This window comes from Trichosurus vulpecula, chromosome 5 (assembly GCF_011100635.1).
Source record: "Trichosurus vulpecula isolate mTriVul1 chromosome 5, mTriVul1.pri, whole genome shotgun sequence".
Classification (NCBI taxonomy): Eukaryota; Metazoa; Chordata; class Mammalia; order Diprotodontia; family Phalangeridae; genus Trichosurus; species Trichosurus vulpecula.
Genome location: NC_050577.1, coordinates 148,321,573 through 148,349,462, shown reverse-complemented (window position 1 = coordinate 148,349,462; position 27,890 = coordinate 148,321,573). Strand labels below are relative to the sequence as shown.

Below are 27,890 nucleotides of genomic sequence, written 5' to 3'. Positions count from 1 at the left end.
GTAGATACCGGGACAGGACTGACTACAAGCCAGGCTCTGGCCATACCGTAAGAACTGCAGCGCGGCCTCCAGCCAGGCGATGGCGCCACAGGGTAGTTTTCGCGGCCAGGGAAAGCGAGGAATGTGTTCCTCTGGGAACGAGGGGAAGAAGTCAGCGAGTTCGGGAGAGGAAGTGGCGTTGGCAGCCACCTCGGCATCCTCCGGGGTGAAACGTCCGTCTCCGCCTCTGCGAGTCCGGCCCTGGAGGGGCTCCCTCCGCGCGTCGCACGGGCTGCTCCCAGCAGGCGGGCTGCGCATGGAGCCGAGCAGTCGGAGGGCAGGAGGCGGCCGGAGCTGAGCTGAGGTTAGGGGAGATCAAGGGAGAACACGGGAGGACGGACAGCCTCCTACGGCCCGGGACCAGGGATGGGACCTTTAACGCCCCCCGCCCCTCAATAGAGGAAAGAAGCCCAAGAGAGCAGCAGGCGGGGTTCGCCCCGGAGTGTCAGGGGTTCGGTGTCCTGGGTTCGAGTCCCGGCTGTGCCATATATTATCTTCTTGTCCTGGGGCAAGTCGCTTTGACCTCCCTCAACTGCGATTTTCCAGTCTGCAAAATCGAGGAGGACAGGGTTTTTTTTTTGGGGGGGGGGGCGGGGAGAGTCCACATAGCCCATCTGTGGATAAATTTCTAAAGAGTGAAGCCTCCTACTTTTAATTGAGTTTTTAAAAATGGTAACAACTATTGTTAATAACTTAAAATTGTAATAACTTTCTATATAACTGGTTTCCTTTGTCGTCCTCTGTATTGTATTTTATGCGTTTACAAACATTCTAGCGAGAAGGGGTCCGTAGGCTTCGCCACACTGCCATATGGATCCGGTTAGTTGACATTTATGTTCGCCTACCTTGTGCCAGTCTCCGTACGAAAGGCGGGGGTACAAAAAAAGTCTCCGTTCTCAGTCAGATGCGGGGCGGGGCGGGGCGGGGCGGGAAGAGACAGCATGCAAACAGCTCGGTAGAAACAAGATAATTAAACAAAATTAAGTAATAAAAACAAACTTGACAAGATAAATTCACAGATCAATAAATAATTCCTCACGGAGGGAAGACACCAAGATTAAGGAGAATTGAGAAAGGCTTCTTGCAGTAAGTGGCACTTTAATTGAGATTTGAAGGAAGCCGGGGAAGCTAGGAGGCTGTAAAAAGAGAGAAAAATCCCACGCATGAGGGAAAGCCAGTGAAAATGCTGGGAGCTTAGAGTGTCGGGCGTGAGGAAGAGCAAGAAAGGTGGTGTCACTGGCGGTAGAATATAGGAGGAAGGGGAGAAGGGAGGCAAGTGTAACTGATGATTTTCCATTTAATCCGCGATGTCATCATAGACAGCCGCTGAAGCTGACTGAAGGAAGGGAAGAAGAGGTTGCTATATACTTAGGGAGGATCAATTTGACAGTTGAGTGGAGGGTGGACTGGAGTGGAGATACAGACTGAGCAGGAGACCGCTCAGAAGACTGTTGTAATAGTTAAGGCTTGAGGTTCGTGAAAGGAAAATAAAAACCAACCATCTCCAACATTATTTACCCAGTCAGGTGATGATCCTTTTCCCATATCGTTTTTTGGGTATGATAAATCCTTGTTATCCACCTATAATTTAGTAGCTAAATCTTAGAGTTACTTGAAGCACATGGAGGTTAAGAGACTTAGAGTGCATAGTCTTAGCAAAGTGTCGTCTTAATAAATGCTTGGGGATTGTCTGAGCGATTCCAGCCAGCCGTGTTGTGTACATTCTGTAGCATACGGTTGTCATTGAGTGAATGTTGTAACTTTTTGCTTTACAATTAAAAAAAAAAATTTAGGCAATCTAAGAATGGCAGCTGTTGTCAGAAAAGAACAAACCAACCAAGATGTAGATACCTGTGATATCCCTTCCTACGTGTCTGAATTTATAGAAAAAGAAGTTGGAAATGATCTTAAATCTTTAAAGAAACTTGGAAAACTCATAGAACAGCTGACAGATAATAAAGCACAATTAGAAGAACAGGTAAGTGTTAAACTATGTTTTTGTTGAAGTATGGATTTGATGAGTTCATCGCAAGTTTGTATAGAATGAGTAACTGTAGATAGATAGAAAAATCTTCAATGACATCTTGACTTTGGGATCAGGAGAGTTAGGTAATGGTTGTATAACTTAAATTTTTAAGGATCCACCATCTAATAAATATTCTGCAAAATAAATAAAAGACAGATTTCCTACTTGAATGACATTATGTAATTGGAAAAATGATGTTGGTAATGTTGATAACATTTTATGGAGCTTTTATTATAATTATCTTAAAGTGCTTTTACACTTAATTATATTATTGTCCCTTTTGCAAAGATTAAAGATTTTCTTTTATGACTGCCATATTGATGAAAAATAAATTCTGTATCCATATTCTTCTTTCTCTGAACAATGCATATTCTTTGTGTTGTATTGTTGCTTAAGATGTATTTTTACCTATGCCACTGGCAAAATAGATGCAAGATTATCATTTCTAATCTCTATATTTCCATAATGTGGTAATCTGTAGTAAAGCTGTAAAAAGTTAATTCCCATTCCAACCTGGGTTCAACTCCTGGCTCTTCTACTTCTTACCTTTATGACTCTGGCAAAGTAATTGGGCCTACTTTCTCTATCTGCAACATCATGGAGTTAAACTAAAGTATTGATAAGATTCTTACCAGGTCTAAACCCATAATTCTAAAAACCTATTAACTCATGGTACCATTCTAAATATAGGAAGAACTTCTCACCTCACCTCCCCTCTCCTCCCCTCCCCTCCCCTCCCCTCCCCTCCCCTGTCTCTTTTCCCCTTTCTGTCTTGTTGGAATGGGGGTGGGGCAGGCAGTAAGATTTGAAGAACTACAGTGATACCAGCAATACCTTTTTACTGATTTCTCTCGAGTCTTCTTATATTCTCACATTTTACATTTAAACAAGCTACAGTCCAGAATGGGCAATGTTACTGGTTCTGTGTGACACCGAGAATTTAGTTGAGTCTTACAATCCCTAGATGTTTAGTTGTTCACAGGGCTTTCTCTAGAACACCAGAGTCCCTGTCCTTATTCTGTTTTTGAACAGCACAGTTAAAGTGAATTGCATTTAAGTGCCTCATAGGTTATCCGGGATTAAAACATCAGCATGATAAGAGCAGTTAGATGTGCTAGAATCTAAGCAAAAATTTGAAATTATGAGTTTGGTGTACTTGGGTTGTTATTTTTCTGTTTTTTAGTTTAGTACCATGTTATGATAGTATGAAATTGTATTATTTTCTACACAAAATAAAGCACTTAAAATATTTTGTATGTAAAAGGTAAGATTGCAGATATTTTGGTAATCATTAATCTCTCTTTTTGTAATTTTTTTTTGTGTGTGTTCAGGTACTTACAATTTCATCAGAAGTCCCTAAAAGAATTCAGAATGCCTTAAAAAATGCTGAAGATTCAAAGAAATTTCTTAGTCAGCTTCTAGAAAAAGAAACTCTTCTCTTTAGTTCAATCAACAGTCATTTGTTGACAGCACAGCCATGGATGGATGAGCTTGGAGTATCTATTAGCCAAATAGAAGAGATTGAGCGGCATCTTGCCTATCTAAAGTGGATTTCACAAATAGAGGAGCTAAGGTAAAAGATGCTTCATTTATTATATTCTTACTTATCATATTCCTGGAGGCTTCTATCTTTACCAGGGCATTGATGACATTAAACAGTCAGGTTACTAGCTGTGTGACCTTGGGCAAGTCACTTAACCCCAATTGCCCTGCCTTCCCCCCTCCAAAAAGAAAAAAAAATCAGGTTAATTAGAGATTATAAAAACTTAATTCTTTCAGTTGTCATAAAAATAGTATAATGGTAATTTTTTCATGCATTGTGAATGAATGTTAACTTTTTAGGAACCTTTATTTTCATTTGAAAGGAAGTTAGATTTGAATACTTAGAAATTATCTAGTATAGACTGTTTTCCTTCAACGAGCATTTATTAAGGGCCTACTATATTATGTACTAAGTCCTAGTAATGCAAAGACAAAAAATGAAATAGTTCCTCTCCTTAAAGCCCTTACATTCTAATGATGGAAACAACTTGTACTCATGTAGATAGATATAAAAGACATATGAAGCAAATACAAGGTAAGCAGGTAGATTGTAGGAGGTAAGACACTAGCATCTAGGGAGCCCAAGAAAGACCTCATTTAGAAATTATCATTTGAGCTGAAGCTTGAAGGAAACCCAAGGATTCTTTGAGCAGAGGTAAGGAAGGAGTTCATCTGGAGAATGAGGGATAGCCAGTACAAAAGACTGGAGATGGGAGATGGAGTGTGGTGTATGAAGAATGGCCAGTCGGCCATTGTAAAGTCGTGGAGAGGAGTAATGTATAACAACTCTTGAAAAGTAGGAAGGAGCCAACTTGTGAGGAGTTTTAAATACCGAACACAGGAATTTACATTTGATCCTAGAGGTTACAGGGAGTTTGTTCTTCAGTCCTTTCAGCCATGTCCAACTTTTCGTGACCCCATTTTGGGTTTTCTTGGCAAAGATACTGGAGTGGTTTGCCATTTCCTTCTCCAGTTCATTTTACAGATGAGGAAACAGGCAAACAGGGTTAAGTGACTTGCCAGGGTCACACAGCTAAGTATCTGAGCTGGCATTTGAACTCAGGTCCTCCTGATTCCAACCACAGACTCTAACCACTGCACTATCTAGATGCCACATAGGGATCTATTGGAATTTATTGAGTAGAAGGGTGACATGATTTTACATATATTTTTTAAAAATCACTTTGGAAACTATATGGAAGAACACCAGGCACATGTATATCCTCTGTTTAAAAGTATCTTCTGAATTTTGGTACTATGTATACAAGAATAAAGGTGGAGATTTTTGATTGGCTGTCACCTACCGTAGTTCTTAGTGGGTGAATTGCTTGACTTGAGACCTACAATACCCTGCAGACTTAATGTTTCAAATCAGTTTCCTTAATCCTTGACTCTTGCTTTTCCACCCCACCCTCTGCCTTATCTTCAATGTTTACTGATGTCCTCTGCAATTGCCTCATATCAATTAGTGGTGTATATACTGTTGCTAGGAAATATTACAATGTCTGAAGGGCTACAGAAAGAAATATCATCAGAGATAGAAAAAATAGCATTTCAGATGTAATAAAGCCAGAGTATGCATTCTGTTTCAGTTGAAGACTGTCTCAGTGACTATAAGTTGATTATGTTTCTCAAGAAAAAAGGAAGTTATTTTACATGGTATCAATCAACAAGCATGTATTAAAGCACCTATAATGTGCCCCAAACTATGTTATTCCCTGATATAGAAGTACAAACAATGAAACAATCCCTATTCACAAGGAACTAACTTAAGGTAGACAAGCACACATGTAAATATGCAGCATAAATGTAAAGTGAATAGATACAAAAATGTATTAAAATAGTTAAATATAGGATTGATTTGAGGGAGAGCACAAGCATTTGAAGGAATCAAAGGCTTCATACAGAAGACAGTATGGTCTTAAAGCAAGTGAGGGCCACAGGAGTAAGGAGGAAGTGTGTTCCAGGCATGTGGGATGGCCAGTGCAAAGGAATGGAGGTGGGAATGGAGGGGAAAATCTGGGGAATAGAGAGAAGGCCAGTTTGGCTGGATTATTAGTGGAGCAAGGCAGGGGAAGTAAGGAGTAAGCTATGAAAATATTTGCTTTGTAGGGTTTCAAGTATAAAATATTTGTCTGTGAGTATATATAGTAAGTCATTGATAGAGCTAGTAGTGAGCCAGTGGTAGAGTTTAGGGTTCCAAAACATCTCATTCCTGTTGTTTAAATTATTTAAATTGAGATTATCTGAATTCCTATTTTACCCATTTTACCACATATTTATGTTCTGGGACGGCAATAAGGTTCTGGTGAGAACTTTATAAGAAATGTCTCAGTTAAGATAATATTATCCTGTATCTGGTATTTGCAGTAATCCTTGAAAGGGAAATGTGGTGTCCTAATGAAAGACTGTGACCTCTTCTCATCAGTTGACTACAAGAATCACAATGACAGTGAAATGGACCCTGGACTTTTAAAAAAATGTTTTATTGATGTGCTTTGTTTTTTACATGACAGACATTTCCAGATCGTCCTCACTCCATGAAAGCCTTCTTCTAGGAAAGTAAATTAGTTAACTAACAGTAATATAGTGACCTCATCTGAAAATGTGTGCATCATTTGAGCACCCCACTACTGTTTTTTAAAATGTTCTTTTTAATTAATAGAAATCTTTTTTTGTCTCTCTCCTAACCTGTACCTTATGGAAAAAGAGAACAGAAAAAACGAATTCCTTATAACAGAAATGCATAGTCAAGCAGAGCAACATTCTCTCATTGTCTGCATATGTACCCTAAATCTATCACCTCTCTGTCAGGAAGCGGGTCATATGTTTCAACACTGATACTCTAGAATCATCGGTGGTCATGTTATGGATCACAGTTCTTAAAGCTTTCAAAATTGTTTGTCTTGCCAGTGTTGTTACTGATAAATTGTTCTCCTGGTATTGCCCATACCATTGTTCACCAGTTCATCGGTCTTCAAAACTGTTATAAAATTAATAAATAATATAAATTGTTCTTCTGGCTCTGCTTACATTCCTCTTCATCACTTTATCTAAGTCATAAATATTTTTGCACATATAGGACCTTTTCCCATTTCTTTGGTATCTTTTGGGTATAGGCCTAGTAGTGGTATATAGCACTGCTTAGTAACTTTCTGTATATAATTCTTGTGATTCCCAGAAGGTAAACTTTATAATGAAATGACTTCTAAATATTGCATTCTTTTTAAGTAAATGAGAATGCATTTATTTTAAAACTCAAGAATTTGAATTCAATAATGGATGGTATTGAATTTGCAATTGTGCTTTTGTCTCTGATAGGTCCCCTTCTTTCCCACTTTTTTTTTCCTTGTCCTTGAGATTCATTTTGTTATCATTTCTTCTAGTTCTATAAAATAATCCTTTGGCAGTTTGATTGGTATGACAGTGAATTAGTGAATTGCTCTAAGCAGTATTGTCATGTTTATTACATTTTCTGGTCTTACTCATGAGAAATTAGTGTTTTGATACTTCAGGGACTAAGCTGCAATTACCAGGAAACCTCACTTATGTGGAATACTACATCAATAACAACCCAACCATGTTGGGTAACAGAGCTGTTAGTGCAGAATCATGCTATGCAATTATAGAGTTAGAGTTGAAAAGAACCTTAGACGTGGCTCAGCAATACAAGGCTCAAAAGATGCATGATGGAGAGAGCTGGCTGCATCCAGAGAAAGAACTGAGGAGTCTGAGGCAAACTGTTTGTCATCTTTTTTTGTTTTGTTTCTTCTCTCTCATGACTCATTTCATTGGTCATAATTCTTCTTTGCAACTTGACTATTGTGTAAATAAGTTTAATACGAAGGCTTATGTAGAATCTATATCAGACTGCATGCCATTTTGGGGGGAGGGGGGAGGGAAGGGAAGAAAATTTGAAACTCAAGAACGTGTAAAACTAAGTGTTGTAAACGAAAAACAAAAAATCTAATTAAAAAAAAAGAACCTTATAGGTAATCTAGTTACAGATGAGGAAGTGGAGTCCCAGAGAGTTTGTGACTTGCTCAAGATTACACAAGTAGTAAGTAGCAGAACCAGGATTCAGACTTGGGTCTTCTTGACTCCAAATCCTGTGCTGCTTCTACTCTGCCACTAGGTGACATATAAACGGGGTCTGCCAAACACGGTAGGCAGTAGGTTACCTGTGTGGTAAGATTGAAGGATTGCTTTGTATTGTAACGGTGTTTGAAATTCTGCATCACTTTGATTAATAACATTGGAGGCCTCTGCTAAAACAGAAGAAAGGGCAAAACACTAAGATATTAGCACTGTATCTATAATCAATCAGATTAGTTGGCTAGTCTCCTAACAGGGCCCTGAAAGAATGGGACTTAGGTCAGGTAAGTTTTAATGGTGGAGGAGAGGGACAATTGAGCAATGGAGAAAGAGATCTAGAACTTGAGGTTCAAGTAAGGAAGAGCCTGCCTTGGTGGGAGGATGGGGAGAGGGTTTTGGGCAGCACATGGGTATTAGATAGTAATCAAAGGGTTACAAATGAGAATAGAGGAAAGGTAAATGTTGTCTGTGTCATTATTTTTTTTGGTCCAGGTCTATATTCAGTTTTACCTCAAAGTCAGTGAGAAATTTTTTTTTCTGATTTTAAACAGTTTTCCTAATTTTTTTATTATACTATACACAAATTGACTTTAATATTTGCTTTACAGTGATAATATTCAACAATATCTAATGACCAATAATGTACCAGAGGCAGCTACTACTTTAGTATCCATGGCACAACTGGATATTAAGCTCCAGGAATCATCGTGTTCTCATCTCCTTAGTTTTGTTAGGTCCACTGTTAAATTCTGGCATAAAATCCTCAAGGACAAGCTAACATGGTAGGTAACATACCCATGCTGAATATTGTGGAGAGTTTTTGTAGATTTCTGTTTTAACTAAAATATACTAGTATTAATTTTCTGTTGCAGTGACTTTGAAGAGATATTAACACAGCTTCATTGGCCATTCATTGGGCCTCCTCAGCCTCAGAATGTTGGCTTAAGTAAGATAGCTGGCACCCCAGAGGTGTATAGTAACTTGGAGACACTGTTCTGTCAACTTTTGAAACTTCAAACCTCGTATCTTTTTGTAATTAACAATTTTTATGCAGTTAGTATGTTATTAAAGAGTGAAATCTTTTAAAAATGCCAAGTGTGTGTGTGTGCGCGCGCGCGTGCGTGTGCATGTGAGAGAGAGAGAGAGAAAGAGAGAGAGAAAGAGGAGGAAGGAGGGAGAGATGAACTTTAATATTATTGTCATTTGATTTGGACCTGATTTTCATATGCCCTTGCAGAAAATGTATCTCCTCTTAAAACAGTTTTTATAGGTTGAGTAAGAATTTCAAAATGTTTACTTGACCCAAGAGACTTTAATTTCCTTCAGTAAGAAAATAGTACTTTATAACTGTAATTTTTATCATACTTCTGGGTTCCTTGAAACAAATATTAGAAATCAGTCAGCAAATATTTTACATGCCTGTTATGTTATAGGCTTTCTGCTAGGCACTGGAGACCAGAAGAAAAATAGTCCTTGCCGTCGAGCAGCTGACATTTTATTTAGTGAGACGTGTCCATATGTAGGTGCAGAACATGCTTGTGGGCCATGGAAATCATTTTCAGAAAAGGTTTATAACTCTGGATTCGCTGGGATCTGACCTGAGGGAGCCTGACCCTTCATTCCCCACCGCACTAAGAGGGAGTTGGGGTTTTTGTTTTTTTCTTTTTTCCTTACCCTTTCTGGCTCATTATGCTCCCACAGTAGAGTAGAATTCAGTATCCTAATTGGGGAAAATCTAACAGGATTTTTTTTTCTTGAAAAACATTTCGTGAATTTGCTTTCTCTTCATTACTGTCAGTACTGTTGTTTGTTCTGTTACCTTTAAAGGAAAAACTGACAAATTGGCTGTATTGGGCCAATTTTGAATACATATTTGCTATAGACCTATTAGAATGCAAAATGAGAATACATATTGAGAATAAGAAATATTTCTAATATATACACAGTACCTTTCTTGTACACAGGCATGAAAATAATTTTTGAATGATTGAGGTATAGCAGAAATAGCATTGGACTTCGAGTCAGAAGAGGGGTTTAGATCTGAGCTCTGACAGTTGCCAGCACTGTAAGCATGGGAGTCAGTCAGTCAGTAAACATATATTAAGTGTCTCCTTTGTGCCCGGCACAGTCCTTAGCACTGAGGATACAAAGAAAGGTAAATAATGACAAGCTGTCCCTGCTCTTGAGGAACTCACAATCTAATGGGAGAGACAGTATGTAAATAACTATGTACAGACAAGCTACATATAGGATAAATTGGAAGTAATCAATACGGGGACAGCACCAGAATTAAGGGTAATCAGGAGAGGATTCTTGTAGAAGATGGGATTTTAACTGGAAGCCAAGAAGTAAAGGTGAGGAGATAGTATTCCTGTGCAAGTGGAAATTCCTAAAGACTGGAGATGGTGTGTCTCTTGAAGAATATCAAGGAGACCAGTGTCACTGTGTCATACTTTGTGGGAGGGAGTAAGGTGTAAGAAGGCTAGAAAGGTAGGAGGGGGTTAGGTTAGAAAGGGCTTTGACCTCTGAAGAGAAGGTTTTAAATTTGATCCTGAGGGCTATGGGGACCACTGAAATTTATTGAATAATGGGGAGTGAGATGGTCAGAACTTTGCTGTAGGCAGATCACTTTGACTTGACTCCACTTGGAGTGGAGGATGGTTTGGTGTGGGGAGAGGCTTGTGTCAGGTGGAACCACAAGGTGGCGATAGCAGTAGTCCAGGCCTGAGGTAATGAGGTCCTACAGCCAGGTGGTAGCAGTGTCAGAGGTAAAAGGGAGCATGTGCAAGGGATGTTAAAAGGTGAAATTGACAGGCCTTGGCAACTGAATTGGCTAGGAGGGGTGAGTGAGAGTGATGAGTCAAGGTAACACCTACTTTTGAGCCTGGGTTACCTTTCACAGTAACAGGGAAGTTTGGAAATGGGGAGGATTTGGGGGGGGAAAGGATGAGTTCAGTTTTGAACATGAGTTTAACATGGCTATAGGATATCCAACTTGACATGTCTAATAAGCATTGGGAGATGCGAGAGTGGAGGTCAGCAGGATATGCTGGATAAGCAATTTGAGAATCATCAGCATAGAGGTAATAATTGAATCCCTGGAAGCCATTGACATCCCTAGGGAGAAGAAAAGAGGGGTAAGGTTAGAGCTCTGTGGGACAACCATGGCTAGCAGGTCTGATCTGGAGGAGATCCAGCAAAGGAGACTGAGGAGCAGTGGTCAGATAGGTAGGAGAGGGTATCAAAAAGAGGGCTCTCAACAGTGTCAAAGGCTTCAGAGAGGTCAAGAAGGATGAGGATTAAGAAATGGCTATTAGATTTGGCAATTAAGTGATCATTGGCAACTTTGGGGAGAGCAGTTTTGGGTCACTGATGAGATTGATAGCCCGACTGTAGAGAGCTAAGAGAGTGAGAGGAAAGGAAGCGCAGGTCCCTATTGTAGAAGAAACTTAACCTTAAGCCTCAGTTTCCTTATTTGTAAAATGAGACTAATAATATCTGTAGTACTTATCTCATGAGTACCTTATGGACCTTATTATCATCATCATCATCCTTATCAATATTGATAGTGATGTTTTGCATGATCTATGAGTGAGTGAACAAATGAAAAATGCATTTATTACATGTTTCCACGGAAATTGCTTCTTATTGTGATGGCTATAGACACTGGGCTGTGTTTCAAATGAAATTTAACAAAAAGGTAAATAGGCAATTTTCTGAGCAAGATAATATTCATTAGCAGGGTCATGCTGCTTGTCAATAAATGCGTCAATGGCTTGCCTCCATTTATGCCAAGAACTCTGAGCAAAAGTTCAGGGTTCCCCTTATATAGGTTTTGGGGAGTGCAGAAGAAGAAACAGAACAGGGTAGATGACATCATGGAGTTGAGGATAACGTGATTGGTTACAGAATTAAGGTGTAGGGAACAACATGATTGGTTAGAAGTTTGGTAGTGGGGGCTAGCAGTGACCCCCCTCCTTTTCTCCTCAGAGTTTAGGTACAAGATTTGGTAAACCAGACATCCTTGAAGGATAGCTTGGTGATATAAAGCTATTAAGCCTGGCTCCCTTGTGTTCACAAGCATTCCCCAATATTGGTTAAAATCCTTGAGGCAAGAATAGATCAGTGATTAGCAGGGGAATTGGATTTTTAAACTTAACCTGTTACAGACCAGATGAATTCTGAACCAAGTTCAGAGAGAGAGAACCATGACTTAAGCAGTTACAAGACAAAAGCAATGAATTGTAAATGGGATCAGTAAGAAAATGATACAGGATCAATTCACTCTTCTCAGCTGGGAGCATTGTTCTTCCCAAGGCTCTTGAGTTTAGGGTCCTGAGCTGTCTCCATCAGGGTTTGAAAGGAAATGGTGGTCAAGTTGGTGGTGATGGTTTGATTTGCCTGGCATAGGCTGCCTCCTTTCTTTCTCTCAGGGTGTCCTGCTACTTCGGCTAGTCTGGTTTGCCTGCCCAGTGGGTAGCCGTTGGGGATGATTGGTCCCTTCCTCATGGAGTTGCTTCCCATGATGATGGCTACAAAGGCTAGACTACAAGAAGACTTATTATCTACTCTACGGTTGCTACGATTCCCAGAACTCTTTTGCTTATCTACCTTTTAGAGGCAGAGAGTCAGTAGTTGCTGCGTCTGGTGGTAAGGAAGTTGAGCTCCTTCTCCACAATAATTTTTCCCTTCAAAGTTGGGTGCAAGGACTGGGCTGGAATCAAATCTGAGCACAGCTTTAGGGAGCACAGCTATTCCCAAAACCTTTGGGTTCAACATATAAGACTGTCAAGGTTTGAGGGAAGAATGGTGGTTAAGTTGGTGGTGGGGGTTCGATTTGCCATGCAAATGATGATCATCCACTGATGAAAATTCTAACCCTTCCAAATTTCATGCCGTTGTAACACTTAGTAATAGTATATTGTAAATCCTCCATAGAGGATTTACCCAGATTAATAGAAACTGTCCTTTTTTCTTTTGTAGTTTTAGGATACTAGGCTACTGCTTGAGTTGCCTGTGAATGTTATGGTTGAATAATTTCACTTATTTCGGTATTAATTTTTTAAAAATTCAATAAATGTTACATATTTTGTTTATTTTTAAAATAAATTTTTGGTATTTTTTATATCATCAAAATTTCCCCCAATATTTCTTTCTCTCTCTCTCCCAGAGAGCCACCCCAATAAAAAAAAAAATTTTAACAGAAAAAGGAAAAAAAAGGAGAAAAAATTAGGAAAACTGATCAGATCAGTCTTTCAAAAAAGCCTGACAATATGTGCAGTGTACTCTGTCCATGGATCTCTTACCTCTACAAGGGGGTCAGATAAGGTGTCTTCTCATATATTCTTTGGAGACATGCTTGTTTTCAGTAATCTTGCATCATTCATTTTTGAGTGTTCTGTGATTGTTTCCATTTATATTGTTGTAGTCATTGTATATATTGGGTTTTGGGGGCTGTTAATTCATTTTACATCAGTTCATGTAGATCTTTTGCTTCTCTATAGTCATCATATTTGTCATTTCTTAAAATATAGTAATATACATTAAATACATTACATTACATTAAATACAGTAAAATACATTCACATAGCACAACTTGTTTAACCATTCCCTAATCAATGGACAACTTTTATTTCCAGTCCTTTTCTATCACAAAAAGTGCTACTATAAGTATTTTGATGTATATGGGGACTTTCTTCTTATCAGTGGCCTTGTTAGGGGCATATAAGGTAGTAGTAGTAGAACCTCTTGAGTAAAAATGATTAAAATGTATGTGTTATATTCCAATGCTGAACCTTTTTTTAAAGAAACTTAGGGTTTGTAAATGTATGATTTTGGGGACTTTTACCTTGACTTAATCATCTCAGAGATGAATTACTGACTGAACCAAAACAACTTCCAGAAAAATATTCTCTTCCAGCTTCACCCCTGGTCATCCTTCCCATTCAGATTATGCTGACTCCCCTCCAGAAGAGGTTCAGGTATCACTTCAGTGGGAATCGACAAACTAATGTTATAAGCAAGGTGTGAAGTTGTCATCTTTTATGTGAGATTTTTGTTTGCATCAAATATTATTTGTGCATATTCTTTAATTGTTTTAAATGAAAATATGACTCTATTCAGAAACCTTTGGAGTTAACATGCTTTACGTTTTGTTCTCTAGAAATCCAAATTCCTTTAGTCTGAGTAGAAACCTACCTTACAAAACTGCATTAATGGGACTAGTGATGTGCATAAGTTGGGCTATTTATATCTCAATTTAACCCATTACCATGATGTAATATGATTGCATGCACTGCAACAAGTTCCAACTGAGTGCTTTTACTATACCTTCTACTGCTTAATTACCTTTCTTGAAACAAGAATACAAGAAGGTTTTTGTTATGTCAGTTTTTATGACTGGATCCACACACATTTTAACATTTGAATTCTTCTTAGTTTGGGGGGAGGAAGGAGAAATTTGGAAGATGCAGAGCAATGGATTTTGTGTGGAGGTTGAGCCTAAAAAAGGTAGGTCAGTGCAAGGAGAGAGAAAAATGGAAGACAGGGAAGGGCTTTTGGGGTAGAGATTAATGTCAACTGTATAACTTTCCATTTATTGTCCACTCGGTAACTTTTTGTTCAGGAATTCTGTTCACACTGCATGTACTCAGGCTTTCTTCATCCTGAAGAAATGGAAAACGATCTCGCATATGCTTGTTTTCATAGAATAATAAGGATGTTATTAAAAACCACACTGTTCAATGCACTGTATGCTCAGTAGTTAAAATATAGTTTGCCTTTCTATAATTTGAAAATAAACAAGGATTTAATGAGCATGGGAGACATACTGATTTTTTAAAAGCCAGTTTACTTTTGTTTTTATTGAAACTTCTTTTTTGGAGGAGAAAAAAGAAATAGAGCGGGGCATAACAGAGGGAAGTCTAGAAGAGGACAAGTCAATGGAGTTGTGGAGGGACAGGAAGGAACTTTTGGACTTGTGTCAAGCTTTTTATCAAGCTCAACCCTTCTAAAACCAGTATTCTGCCCACCAGCTCTTTGCTCCAAAACTGTTTACCCCTGTCAACTAGAAATACTGTCACGAATAATTCTCAGAAACATTTCTTCTAGGTCCCTGGGGAAAGAGTGAATTTCAGGGGGAAAAGACCATCAGAATTCAAAATGGTTCTTTTATTTGTTATCAAAACCTCATTGTATGTAATTAATGCAGCTCCAATCTGGAGAGGGTTCTGTTGGATAATTTAATTAATTGCCTTTGATTTTAGACATTGAGCTCTGATATTAAAGGGATGAAGGCTTAACACAGACTGGCTTATAATTTCTCTTATAATTTATAATTTTGAGAAATTAATTTCTCCTTTGAAAGGAAAAACATAAAAATCATATTTTTAAGTACTCATTCCAAATTTTCACCTTTTACAGATTGTTTTAGTGATTTTCTTTTTCTGTGTACTCTGAGTATTTTTTTTAAAGTATGTTACTAGGTTTTGGTACCATTTTTTTTAAGCTGTGAATATTGGAATTAGTTTGAAGTATATTTAAACACTTTAATGCCGAATTCTAGATAAGTACAAAATATAGGACAGAAATACTGCTCTTTCAGATAGAAAAATTTTTAATTGACTTCAGTGATGTTAATTATGATGCTGTTATGCAATTAAATAAATATATTTTGTTGGGCTAATTTTAATCACCATTTTATAATACATTCTTGTTTTGTTTTCTTTTTCAGCCTGAGTGGTACCTGACTCAGGTACTTATGTGGATTGGAAACCATGCTAGGTTTCTAGATGAGAAAATTCAACCAATATTAGATAAAGTAGGCTCTTCTGTAAATGCAAGGGTAAGAAAACCATTATCAAAGTGTCTATTTTAAAGCTGTGTATATTACATAATACTAACATGTTATTTACATACATGTGCTTCTATTTCTTCTAGCTAGAATTTTCTCGTGCTCTTATGATGCTGGTTCTTGAGAAATTAGCTGCTGACATTCCTTGTCTTTTGTATGATGACAATCTCTTCTGTCACTTGGTGGACGAAGTACTTCTGTTTGAAAGAGAGCTACAAAGTGTTCATGGATATCCCAGCACCTTTCCTAGTTGTATGCATATTCTCTCAGAGGAGACCTGCTTTCAAAGATGGTTAACCATGGAAAGAAAATGTAAGAAGCTGTATTGTTATTAGGCTTGGGAGGGAGACAAGGTGTGTACATATATGGTTTATTGTTTTTGTGCTTTTCCCCTGGCCTAGAGAGATTAGAGGCAGAAAGGCCAATTAGGAGACTATTCTAATAGTACAGATGAGAGATGATGATAGCTTGTATGTACTAACATAATGGCCATGGGAGTGGAGTGAAGGCAGTGTGTACGAGAGATGCCATGGAAGCAAATTGACAGAACTTGACAACTATTTAGATGTAGAGAAGGGAGATGAGAGGGAGCGGGAAGCATTTAAGGTACCTGAGGTTACAAATGTGGATGAGTAGGAATCAGTGGTATACACAACATAAATAGGGGAGTTTGGAAGAGAGGCAACATTAGAGGGAAGGATCACGAGTTCTCAGTCTTAGTGCCATCTTGTTCATGTCCTTCTTGCTACAAGAGCCAGGTAGAAAGAAACAAACATACAGGCAAAAGGAGAAAGAGGAGGCAGAAATTTAAGAAGGGTGATTGTGTTGACCCAGAAGCTACAGGAACAGAAATGGGAAATGCTGGGTCCTTGTACACAACTGGCTGAAGTCTTCTGAGAAGTTGTCATCTTTTCTAGATTCAGAACTCTTATCTCTACCATCTAATGATAAAGGACTCTTACCATTAGAATCTTCCTTGGTATAGGACATTCCATCCTTTAATGTAAGACCTACATGACTGAAATAAATTATTTTTGGTCTGGGGTTTACCAGTTGAATCACTTCCTTTCCTTTTCCTCTTGTAGAATTTTACCACTCCCGACTATTGTACAGTTTGTATTTTTACCGAGGAGTATACAAATATCCTCATCTGTCAAATGCAGTGGTTAATTTGAATTAGAGCAGGGGGTCTTCAATTGGTATCCATAAAATTAAAATTTATTTTGATAATTATATTTTAATACAATTTATATTTGAAAATATATTAAAAATCATTATTTTGAGACAGGGTTCGTAGACTTCACCAGACTGCCAAAAGGGTCAATGATACCAAAAATATTATGATCCCTGAAATCTATTCTAACTCTAAAATTCTGTGATTCTGAGAATGGTATAAGAAAAGTCACCACAGGTGGTGGACATGGACTTGATGTCAGGAAGACCTGAGTTCAGATCTTGGCACAGACACTTAATTAGCTTTGTGGCCTTGGGCAAGTCACTTAACTTCCGCCTGCCTCAATTTTCTCTTGAAATAAGGAGGTTGGACTTGGTAGTCTCTAATGTTTTTCCTAGCATTAAATCTATAATTCTGTGACTCTTTGGCTTATAGTATTTACAATGTCAGAAAAATCTTCAGTAATAGCATTTAAGTCAATTAAATATATAATTATTTTAGGAATGAGTATTTTAATGTTAAAATAAGGAGGTCTGATGTAATATAAACAATGGATAATGGGAGGTGTTCAGTTTTCAGAGTTTTTGTTTCTTTTTTTCTTTTTAAATCATGGTCCTTCCTAAGAAACTTGAGTTTGAAGATGAGTAGTATAAATACTTAAAGTGACATAACTTTGTATATATTTGCTCTTCAGTTGCTCTTCAGAAGATGGACTCGATGCTTTCATCAGAAGCTGCCTGGGTCTCACAGTATAAGGATATCATTGATGTTGATGAAATGAAAGTTCCAGATTGTGCAGAGACTTTTATGACCCTGCTGCTGATTATAACAGGTAATTATGTTTTGAGATTTGACTACTCAAATGTATATTTCCAAGTAACTGGAAAATCTGGCTTCAGTTAAAATGAAGACCACACTGCAATACAGAGCCATCAGATTCAAAATTTGGATTTTGGCAGATTGTGACCCAGTGTTCTATTTCTGAAAAAATTTTTTTTTTTAAACATCATAGGATTTTTTATTTTTATCTTTTTTTTGCTTTTTTTTGGCAGGGCAATTGGGGTTAAGTGACTTGCCCAAGGTCACACAGCTAGGACATGTGTCAAGTGTCTGAGGCCGTATTTGAACTCAGGTCCTCCTGACTCCAGGGCCGGTGCTCTACTGACTGCACCACCTAGCTGCCCCATTTCTGAAATTTTTTAATAATTCAGAAAAGACCTTAGGAATTTATATGTATATGGTGAAGATTGCTGTACTGTTTCAGATAAAAGCAAGTGAGTATAAATTTCATAAAATACAGATTTTAGGAATCTTAAGTCTCTCCAGGAAATACCTGGTAATTAGTTGATTAGTATACTCTTGACTACAAGTTATCAAAAATAGAGGAAGAGGTGATTCTTTTTGAATTGGTATAATAATGAGAAATGTTCTTTATAATATTTATGGAGGATGTCTGTGTGTCAGAGGGAGACACCATAGTCTTTGCCCAGCTCTTCTCCAGATTCTCTCTCAGGTCCTCCACCACTGTCCCAGCTGTCCCAGCACTGCCCATCACTCTCTCTTAAATTTCCTTACTTGTCTCCTGGCAGTAACAGTTCACAAAAAAAAGGGCCACGATTATGTGTTGTAGCCAATTTAATAATTTTCCTGTGGTTTTAGAAAACAAATGACTTGAAGAGAACACTGAAAAAACCTAATTTGGGAACATCAGTTAAATCAAAGTTCTAATGTCTTTTTGACTTTCTGTGCAGACAGGTATAAGAATCTTCCTACGGCTTCTAGAAAACTTCAATTTCTGGAGTTACAGAAGGATTTAGTTGATGATTTCAGGATACGATTAACTCAGGTTATGAAAGAAGAGACCAGAGCCTCCCTTGCCTTTCGATACTGTGCAATTCTTAATGCTGTCAACTACATTGCAACAGTACTAGCAGACTGGGCAGACAATGTTGTAAGTGGATGTTTTTTTCTATTAAATAATTCAGTTATTTTAAGTAAATATTATTCTAAACTATTTCATTCTTTCAAAAGTTTAAGTATATGAGGGATACTAACATGATAATTTTGAGACTATATGGCCAAGGTATAGGATTTTCTCAACTTGAAACCTCAAATGTGGTCAGTAATCCTGGTGTTCTAACTAACTGAATCATTGGAGAACAAGAGAGTCAGCCATTCCACCAGTACGGTTTATAGGTGATGGCACAAACATTGCCTCTAGGGAGAGTTTTTCTTTCTACTTTATTCCCAAAGGAAATATACAGGAGTTTGATTACCTTAACTTTAAAATAATTTTTTAGATTAAAAAATAGCTTTAGAATCACTAGGAGTCACTGCCTTAATTCTTTGTCTATAACTTGGTAGATGTTTTGAACTTGTTAATACTAACTGTTTTGACAGAAATTTTTATGATCGTTATTTTTATCTTAATGGCTCACTTCAAGAAAAATGTCAGATTACGATGGTTTTAAAATAACTTCAAAAAGTTATTCAGGAATGGCAAGGGTAAAGTATTTGTGATCTTTTTAGTTTATAGATTATTAAGATAAACACAATCTTTTAGTGAATAATGTATCCTCTCCATTTAAAAATTTTTTTTGATAAAAGTTAACAATTAGCAAACAATAGAATGAAATTCTAGATAAGGCCATAAAATTATGATACATTACATTTTTATTTGCTTTATCTCCTTCCAATTTCTTTTCCATCTGAGTACTTAGTTTTGCTGCTACTGTTAGGGGGCGTGTGTGTGTGTGTGTGTGTGTGTGTGTGTGTAAGTGTATGTGTGTAGTCTGCGACTAACATAATCATCCTGTAGAAATTCAGCCAGTTTTTCTTCTGCTGTATTCATTGCCTTGCATAACTTTGTATAAATATTTCCATATTTGTAATCTTCATATGTCATGTTCATGATACAGTAATATGTCATTGTGTTGATATACCACAATTTATTCAACCATTCTCCACAAGAGTCATTGAAACAGGCTGGTTTCCAGTTTTTGGTTACCACAAATAAAATAGCTGAAATATTAATGAGAGGAAGCATCTGGTCGGGGATAAGGCTGCCCATGGAGTCAGGAAGCTCTGGAATCAAATTCAGCTACTTAACCTCCCAGAGCCCCAGGAAGCTTCTCCAAAAGTCCAATAGTCTTTTTTCTTTTTTTTCATTATATTGCCTTTATACATAATATATTAATTACATAATTAATAGATATTTATGTATATTATAAATTTCCTTTATATTCATTTCATGTTTTGAAATCACAGAAAGTAGGTGAAGGAAAAAACCCAAGGGAACAAATACAACTGAAGAGCACAGCATCTCCCCGAAGTTCTCAGCTTTACAGAATAGTTGGTCTGCATTGGGCAGGGAGTTTCCACACTAGTAGTTCCCTATACTGATTAAATCAAAGATGCAGAACAACAACAAAAATTTGTGCTGGTGGAATAGAGAGTATGATCCACTTTATATCTCATATTGTATATTGCCAGATAGCTTCCCAACAAATGTACCCACCAATGTGTTCAGTTCAGGTGCTTCTTTTTCAGAAAACTTGGAAGTTTTTTAAAATTTACATTTCTTTGGATATTGGATAATTTAAAGAAGTTTTCAACTGATTGTAAACAATTCCTTTCCCCCATCAAAAATGGCCTATCCTTTGATGATTTTTTTCACTGGAGAATTGACATTTTTCATATAGATTCAAACTGGAAGGGACCTACACTTGCATAGGAATCCTCTCTACTGTATGTTTGACAGGCGGCCTTCTAACCTTCCCCTAAAGCCTTCATTCCCAGACTTGTACTTTTGTCCCAGGAGCCTTCTTACCCTCAAAGTACCCTCCACTTCTACCGCCTTTTTCTCTGATTAATCTCCTTGAACCTCCCTTTTAAGCAAAGTGCCCAGGCCAGTCATGTCTCTGTTCTCTGGATTCTATTCCTGATCCTCAGGACATTCTCTGCTGTGCCCCTTCATGGGTACCTTTTCCTTCTCTCTTTCCTGCTTTTCATCTCCCTTTTGTGTATTGCCTTCTCTCATTAGAATGTAAGCTCCTTGGGGCAGGGACTGGCTTTCTCTTTATGGTTGTATTCCCAGTACAGTGCCTGGCATATAGTGCCATAATAATAAAAAACATAACGTCAGGCATAAATTCTTGTTAACTTGACTCACTATACGTTCTAGTTTTAGACAGTTTCAAATCAATAGGAAGCTTTTCCTTGCTCTTCAGAAAATGGACTTGGGGCTTTCATCAGAAACTGCCAATGTCTCCCAGTATTAGGAGCCCAACATTTTTCTCCAACTACTACCTGATTTAATGTTTAAAAAAAGGTGGAGAGGGTTTTTTGCCTAACGGCTCTTCCAAACTTAAAGACAACTATTATGTCCCTCTAAAGAATATTCTCTTATATTGGCTACCTATCTTTTCCTTTCAGCCAGTCCTCACTTTGGCATTAGGTTTTGTGTCCCCTCACCATCTTGGTCACAGTCCTCTAGCTTTACAGTGGTTTTATAGATGTCGTATACAGATTTTATTACACACATTTATGATGAAGATAATTTTCTAGTATATTTCTTTTCATTTGGGGAATTGCCTTTTATTGTGTAAGATCCTTTTTTTTAATTGAGTCATCACATCTGTCAGCTCTGGCCTAACCTGGGTAGAATACAATGGGACTGTAACTTCCTTTGTTCTGGGTACCTTTTTACTTCTGAACTACTGTAGCCCAAAATCCTGTTACTTTTTTTGACTTCCATGTTATACTTGACTCATTTTGTTTGCAAGTCCCAAAAGCTATTTTTACATTGTATTTCCATGTTTTATACTTATGCGATTGGTTTTTTTTAATAAAATATAGGATTTTACATTTTTCCTTTTTATAGAGTTAAATTTTAAATGTTAATGTTGGTCTTCAGTGGAAATGTATGTGAACCTAGGCTTATTCTTTCTTAGCTTCCCTTGATTTCTCTTGACTTTTCTTATTCTCTCATCATTTCAAGTAATGGTTTTTGCTCCCAAAGTCAGCTCTACTTGAATCTTCTAATTTCTTTTCAGTACCAGCCTGGATTGCACTACATCTTCATTTCTAATCTAAATGGGTTGTATGGCTCTTAGGTTCTTTCTACCTCTAAATGTGTGATCTTATGATTCCTTTTGGCATCCCTTCCTGCTTCTTTCACCCTCATTCTCTCTTGTTGACTTCTATGTGGGAAAGTAAGAGCCTTTTTGATCTAACTCTGATTTATATGCATAGTGGGAAATTCCAGACTACTTCTTATGTGGAAGCCAGTCATTTCCTTCCATTCCTGTTTCCCAAACTATTTTGTCAGCACTCTGGCATTCCTCCGAGTGTGAGTAGGGGATATGCAGAACTACTTAGGCATTTAGTATTATTGTTCTCTCAAATATAACATCATTTGTTAAAAATAAAAACTTCTTTCATGTCAATATTTTTCACTGTGAAGATAGGCTTAATTTCCTTTATATTCCTTTAAAATCTCCTCATTTTCTGTTTATCTATGGGGTATCTCCTAAATTAATGTAGGTTTTATCAGTACCTTTCAAATGCTGTATGGCCACATTGGCTTGAGGAATGCTGCCTTACATTATGTTTATCCTTTTCTTATGTGTTGCAATATTTTTTTAGCTTTTATTAAAATGTTCTCATGCTATACCACTTATTCTGGGTATCTGTTTCTAGCCATCACACACACCACACACACACACACACACATACACACACACACACACTCAGACCCTCTACTCCTATAATAAAATATGAAAGAGAGTTTTGCATCTGGATTTGTGTTTTAGATGCCTGAGAGTTTTACTGGTAAACATCTAAAGATCCAACTCCTATTATAATTCATGTTTTATTCAATTACAGCCAAAGAATTTCATAAAACCAAAGTATTTGCAGCTTATTAGGGTGACATTTATAACACTGCTATCTGTTTCACAGGGTTGTAGGGAAAATGTTTTACAATTTACCAAGTAGTATATAAAAATTAATTTATTATTACTTTGAGGCCAGCAAAATACCTGATGCTCTTAAAAAGGTTTATGATGGTGCATTTACTGCTTAGTGCTGTCCTGAACTTTAATTTTTTTAAAAAATGGTGAAACTATATGGATACTTCCTGACTAGAAATATATGCATGTATGTATGTGTATGTATGTATATGTACCTCTACACACACACACACACACACACACACACACACACACACATTCTGGATTATTCAAATTTTACTTAGCTTAAAGAAAATCTTAATTTCATATGCGACATCTTGTTTTATGACTTTCCAAAAGATGTGAAAGTCTTCTGTTTCTGCTTGTTTTGATATCACCTTCATTTCTATATTACTCCCCTACCCAGTGAGTCTTCCTTTGTAATAAAGAATAAAGAAGTGGAAAGAATGCCTATGAGCAAAACTTAACTACACATCAGCTGAATCTGACACTGTGTGTGGTATTCTGGACCTGTAAGAAGGAGGGACATGTGTTTTCTTATCTCTTTTTGGGGCCAACCTTGGTTGATTATAATTACAGGATTTTGGGGGGGAAGGGAGAGGTTCTGCCCATTTACACTGTATTCATTGCATTTATTTTTCTGGTTCTGTGAATTTGACTCTGCATATGACTTCCTGTACTTTTCAGAATTCTCATTCATCATTTGTTACAGTGCAGTAATAGGTTGTTACATTCATGTGCCATAAGGATTTTAGCTATTCCTAGTTGATGGACATTTACTTTGTTCTTTATTCTTTGCTACCACAAAAGGTGCTGTAAATATTTTGGTGTGTATTGAACCTTTCTTTTTCTATTCAATGCCTTTGGAGTATTTAAAAAGAGACCAATAAGAAAAGTTTTATTGGCGCCTCTTATTTTTTACAAAATTACAGTCATTTCTGGATAGATCCCTTACCCCATCCCTCACCCCAGACAAAGCAAAGACAAAGGTACATCTCACCTGTGGTTGACAAGTATAGCATTTCACGCTCATAGGTCCCCACCTCTTCAATGAAAGGCAGAAAGTATCTTTCCTCAGGAGAGACTTGTGAGAATTGCCTTAGGGAAAACTCAGCAAGCTTCTAAAGAGAGCTCATACTGTTTTATTTTTTTCTTTTATACTCACATGTGGGAGAGTAAGATGATAGGATGAAAATAAACTATCTGACATTTCAGTCATCAAATATTCTCTATTAGAGCAGTTTAAGGAAAAATGATTATACTCATAATACCACTGTAAAAGTCAGTGACATTTTTGGTTGCATTCTTTAACTTCCCATACAGCTTCTGCTACACAATTCTTGTAGAAAAAAACTCTTATAATAGTAGTGGATATATACATATATATATATATATAGCACTGTTAGAATATGTAAACTTTTTTTTTTGCTTCTAGTTCTTCCTGCAACTTCAGCAGGCTGCTTTGGAAGTTCTTGCAGAGAGTAAGGCTCTCAGTAAATTGCAGCTAGGGCAACTAGCCTCTATGGAGAGCTCAGTCTTTGATGATATGATTAACCTTCTGGAGCGCTTGAAACTTGACATGTTGACTCGTCAGGTAGACCATGTCTTCAGAGATATCAAAGAGGCAGCAAAATTGTACACAAAAGAAAGGTGAGTTTTCTGTATCCTCATTTTATAGGTACCTTCTTAGTCTAAGTCAATCAGAATTAAGTTTTTTTTAATAAAGTCTGTTTAGGATCAACATCCAGAATCATTAGAGAATGAGCTGTCTTGGATAGCAGAGGCTTAATTACTCTTTATATTCTAATCTCATTTATTTGAAATTTTCCAATTAAATCTAAAATACAGTTTATGTTTCTTGCCGTTTTATCCTGAGTTTATGGAACATAACTTATTTTCTTAATGATTCTTTCATGATCAGTTATTGAACCATATCAGTGGGCCAAATGAACTATACTACTGTATCCTCTCTCAACCACTCATATAGTTAGTAAGGCATCTAGGTGTCTGCCCCAGGAGCTTGTAAATGCAGACAGCAGATGTTCAGAATTTTCAGCTTCTCTTGTGGTTCTTTCTCTTGTCACAATGTCAGTTGCTTTTGCCTTCTTCCAGGTCCTGTTTCCCTGGCTGCTGCCATGTCTACTGTCATCCCTCTATCAGAAGCTTTTCCTTCTGTCTTTTCTGTATTTTGTTGCTCCTTTCACACTTCTTGGTTTTTAGCTGAAAAGGATGATCATTGATAGACATATATATAGACCAGTCAAGCCTAAGATTTCTTTAATTCTTTTCGGTGATCTGACTGGTCACAGCCTTTTTATATCTTTGATCCCCTTTCAACTGTTTTTGTTGCTGCTGAACAGTCTTCTTTTCTGCCATAAATGGTTTTTTCTCCTGTCCCTTTCTGGGTTTTTAGTTCACTGTTAAGAATGCTTGAGGATGCCTAGAGCCTCAAAGTAACAGAGATTTTTACTGTGTTTAAAGTCTAATTATTATTAAACAATTTGAACCTTTAAAATATTCTTTCAGATATGAAAATGTTACTACTCCTAGTTGTTTCATTTTGGGAATCAGTACAAAAACTGAACATTTACTTTAAATGTTGATCTGTTAACCAAGTAGCTGATTCATAATAACCAGTATTAGTATGGCATAAAATCTTTAGGTGTTTTCTTTAGGATTTGTGCTGTTTTAATTTATTCAACTGATAATCAAGGCTTATTTTTTTTTCAAATTCAAAGTAATGTCCATCAAATTTGAGTAAATTTTGAAATGTGTTGTTACAGTTTTTTAAAAAATGTAAAATAACTTTTGCTATATAGATTTTTCAGCAGTGGACTGTGGTTTTGGTTCTTTCAGGTGGTTGTCTTTGCCCTCTCAGTCAGAGCAAGCAGTAATGTGCCTGTCAAGTTCAGCTTGTCCATTGTTGCTTTCCTTAAGAGATCACCTACTTCAACTGGAACAACAGCTTTGTTACTCCTTATTTAAAATTTTCTGGCAAATGCTTGTAGAAAAGCTGGATGTATACATCTATCAAGAAGTAAGTAGATTGCCTAATTGGCCTTGGGCTATACCTATGAAAGAATCTCTTACATGGGATAAATTGTTCTTTATTTACACAGATAATTCTTGCAAATTACTTCAATGAAGGAGGAGCAGCTCAGCTTCAGTTTGACATGACTCGGAATCTTTTCCCTTTGTTTTCCCACTATTGCAAGAGACCAGAAAACTATTTCAAGCAGTAAGCAAATTGCAGATTTGTTATATTTCAACAAGTGTTTCTGTAACAAGTTAGTTGGATTAGGTCGATTCCTTTTAAAAAAAATTTAAGGCTGGTAGTGGTAGATTTTCTCGTGTATGGTGAAAAAAAAGTATAGGCATATCAATTAAATTCAATAAGTATGATGATAATAATGTAACTCATTTAATGTAATTCCTTTAAGATTTTTAAAATGATTTCGTCCCAGCAACTCTTTAGGTACTTACTTTCTTTGGTATTATGCTGAGCACTATGGGAGAAATACAAGACTGGTCCTTGTTTTCAGAGAGCTTAACAGAAATGAAAAGGAGCTAAATCTTGGCTTTTATCTAACAATTTTATTTCATATTTAAAGTTTGCATGATGCTGTATAATAAAGTATAAAAATAATAGCTCACACATTTGCAGTGATTTACAAAGTGCACTTCCCACAACATGGAAAGCAAAATGCATATAAATGTAGAATTAAGATGGCGAAATGTAAAACCTTTCGTATTGAAGGCTAGGCCAGACCTACTTAAACCTGACCGTAATCTTGGTTATCATTATATCCTGAGGTCTAGACCTCAGAATTCATTGGTACAGAGAAACTCCTTCCCACCAATGTAGTTTAGCAACTTTTTTTTTTAATCAAGCCTTGGAGTTGCCTGGGATACTGCAAGGTTAAGGGCCTTGCTCAGGATGACTCAGGCCTCCATAGTGTAGGTTCAGTTTGCCTTCCTAACTCTTTAAAATCATTCTGCCACACTCTCTTATATGAAGCAGAATTCATGCAAGTGCTTTCAGGGTTGGTTTTAAAATTGAATATCTTTTTAAAACTCAAATCTAAATACAGAATGGCAAGCTTTTTTTTTTTTTAAAGAACTGCTTCTGTTAGGTAGTACAATAAAAGTTAACTAGTCAATACTGCCCTACCTACTTTCACTTCAGCCTTTTTTCTCTCTGCTTCTTAATTTTTCTCCTTCCTCATATCCTAAATCTATATGTATATATGCATGAGATCTTAACTGATAGCAAGGGAAATATATACAGCAGGAGTAGATGAGCTATTAAAAAAACATACAAAATTCTGTTTTGAGAGATTAGAAATATTTTAATGTAGTTTTAAGAGGGCTAAAATCAATAGCAATTAATATAAAAGGTTTCTAACTACAGACTGAAGCATACTGTTTTTCTCTTTCATTTTTTTTGTTCGAATCTTCTTGCACAAAATGACTACAATGGAAACGTTTTACATGATTGCACATGTATAACCTATATCATATTGCTTACTGTTTCAGAGAGGGATAGAATTCAGCACTCAGAACTTTAAAAAAAACCCAATGAATGTTAAAAATAGTTTTTTATATATAGTTGGGGAGAAAATAAAATATTTTTTAAAAAAGATCATTAAGCTACCAATGAGGGGTGCTTAGTGTCTCAAAATGAAATTGCTTTGTAACAATGTAAATTTTTTTTGTTTGCTTCTTCTCTTGAAAATAGTATCAAAGAAGCCTGTATTGTCTTGAATTTAAATGTTGGATCTGCCCTACTTTTGAAGGATGTGCTACAGTCAGCTACAGAAGAACCCACTGCCACAGCAGCATTAAATGAACTTGGGATTTATAAACTAGCTCCGCAAGATGTTGAGATTCTTCTTAATTTAAGAACGAACTGGCCCAACACAGGAAAATAATGCAAGTCCTTTTTCAAAAGGCTTTTGATTCTGATTTTTTAAAAAGCTGAATAAACAAGTCAAACTTGATTTAAAATTGCTTAGTGAAGTTCTGTCTGCAGTATTTCATCACTGACTGCACTATAGCTGCTTAGTAAGTCTTTTTTTTTACCTACATGAGATTCAACATTTACATACTTTGAGCTCAGTTACTAAAAAAGAGCTGTTTCCTTTCTATATTTGTTGAATATACACCTCATTGTTTCATGTTCTTGTTGAC

The 27,890-nt window shown here is 36.9% G+C and overlaps 1 protein-coding gene across 2 annotated transcripts; it reads left to right on the top strand.

The window, feature by feature from the left end:
- Positions 1 to 153: 153 nt before the first annotated feature.
- RINT1 (RAD50 interactor 1) lies at positions 154 to 27,708 on the top strand. Of its 2 annotated transcripts, XM_036761237.1 has the most exons (15): positions 189 to 343; positions 815 to 858; positions 1,833 to 2,017; positions 3,397 to 3,638; positions 8,311 to 8,484; positions 8,575 to 8,724; positions 13,570 to 13,726; positions 15,435 to 15,545; positions 15,641 to 15,866; positions 17,423 to 17,560; positions 18,480 to 18,679; positions 24,136 to 24,350; positions 25,557 to 25,737; positions 25,820 to 25,938; positions 27,439 to 27,631. In XM_036761237.1, the coding sequence occupies exons 3-15, from the start codon at positions 1,844 to 1,846 to the stop codon at positions 27,629 to 27,631; spliced, it is 2,280 nt and encodes a 759-aa protein (XP_036617132.1). In that variant the 5' UTR covers positions 189 to 343; positions 815 to 858; positions 1,833 to 1,843. The 2 variants fall into 2 exon arrangements, with proteins under 2 accessions (XP_036617131.1, XP_036617132.1); XM_036761236.1 differs by lacking the exon at positions 815 to 858 and having other exon boundaries at positions 154 to 343; positions 27,439 to 27,708.
- The last annotated feature ends 182 nt before the right edge of the window (positions 27,709 to 27,890 follow it).

Bases quoted from the DNA above. Each gene is read 5' to 3' on its own strand.
- RINT1 (XM_036761236.1), top strand. From the start codon at position 1,844: ATGGCAGCTGTTGTCAGAAAAGAACAAACCAACCAAGATGTAGATACC. The intron at 3,639-8,310 runs GTAAAAGATGCT...TTTGCTTTACAG, and splicing joins TCACAAATAGAGGAGCTAAG to TGATAATATTCAACAATATC. The intron at 24,351-25,556 runs GTGAGTTTTCTG...TGGTTCTTTCAG, and splicing joins AAATTGTACACAAAAGAAAG to GTGGTTGTCTTTGCCCTCTC.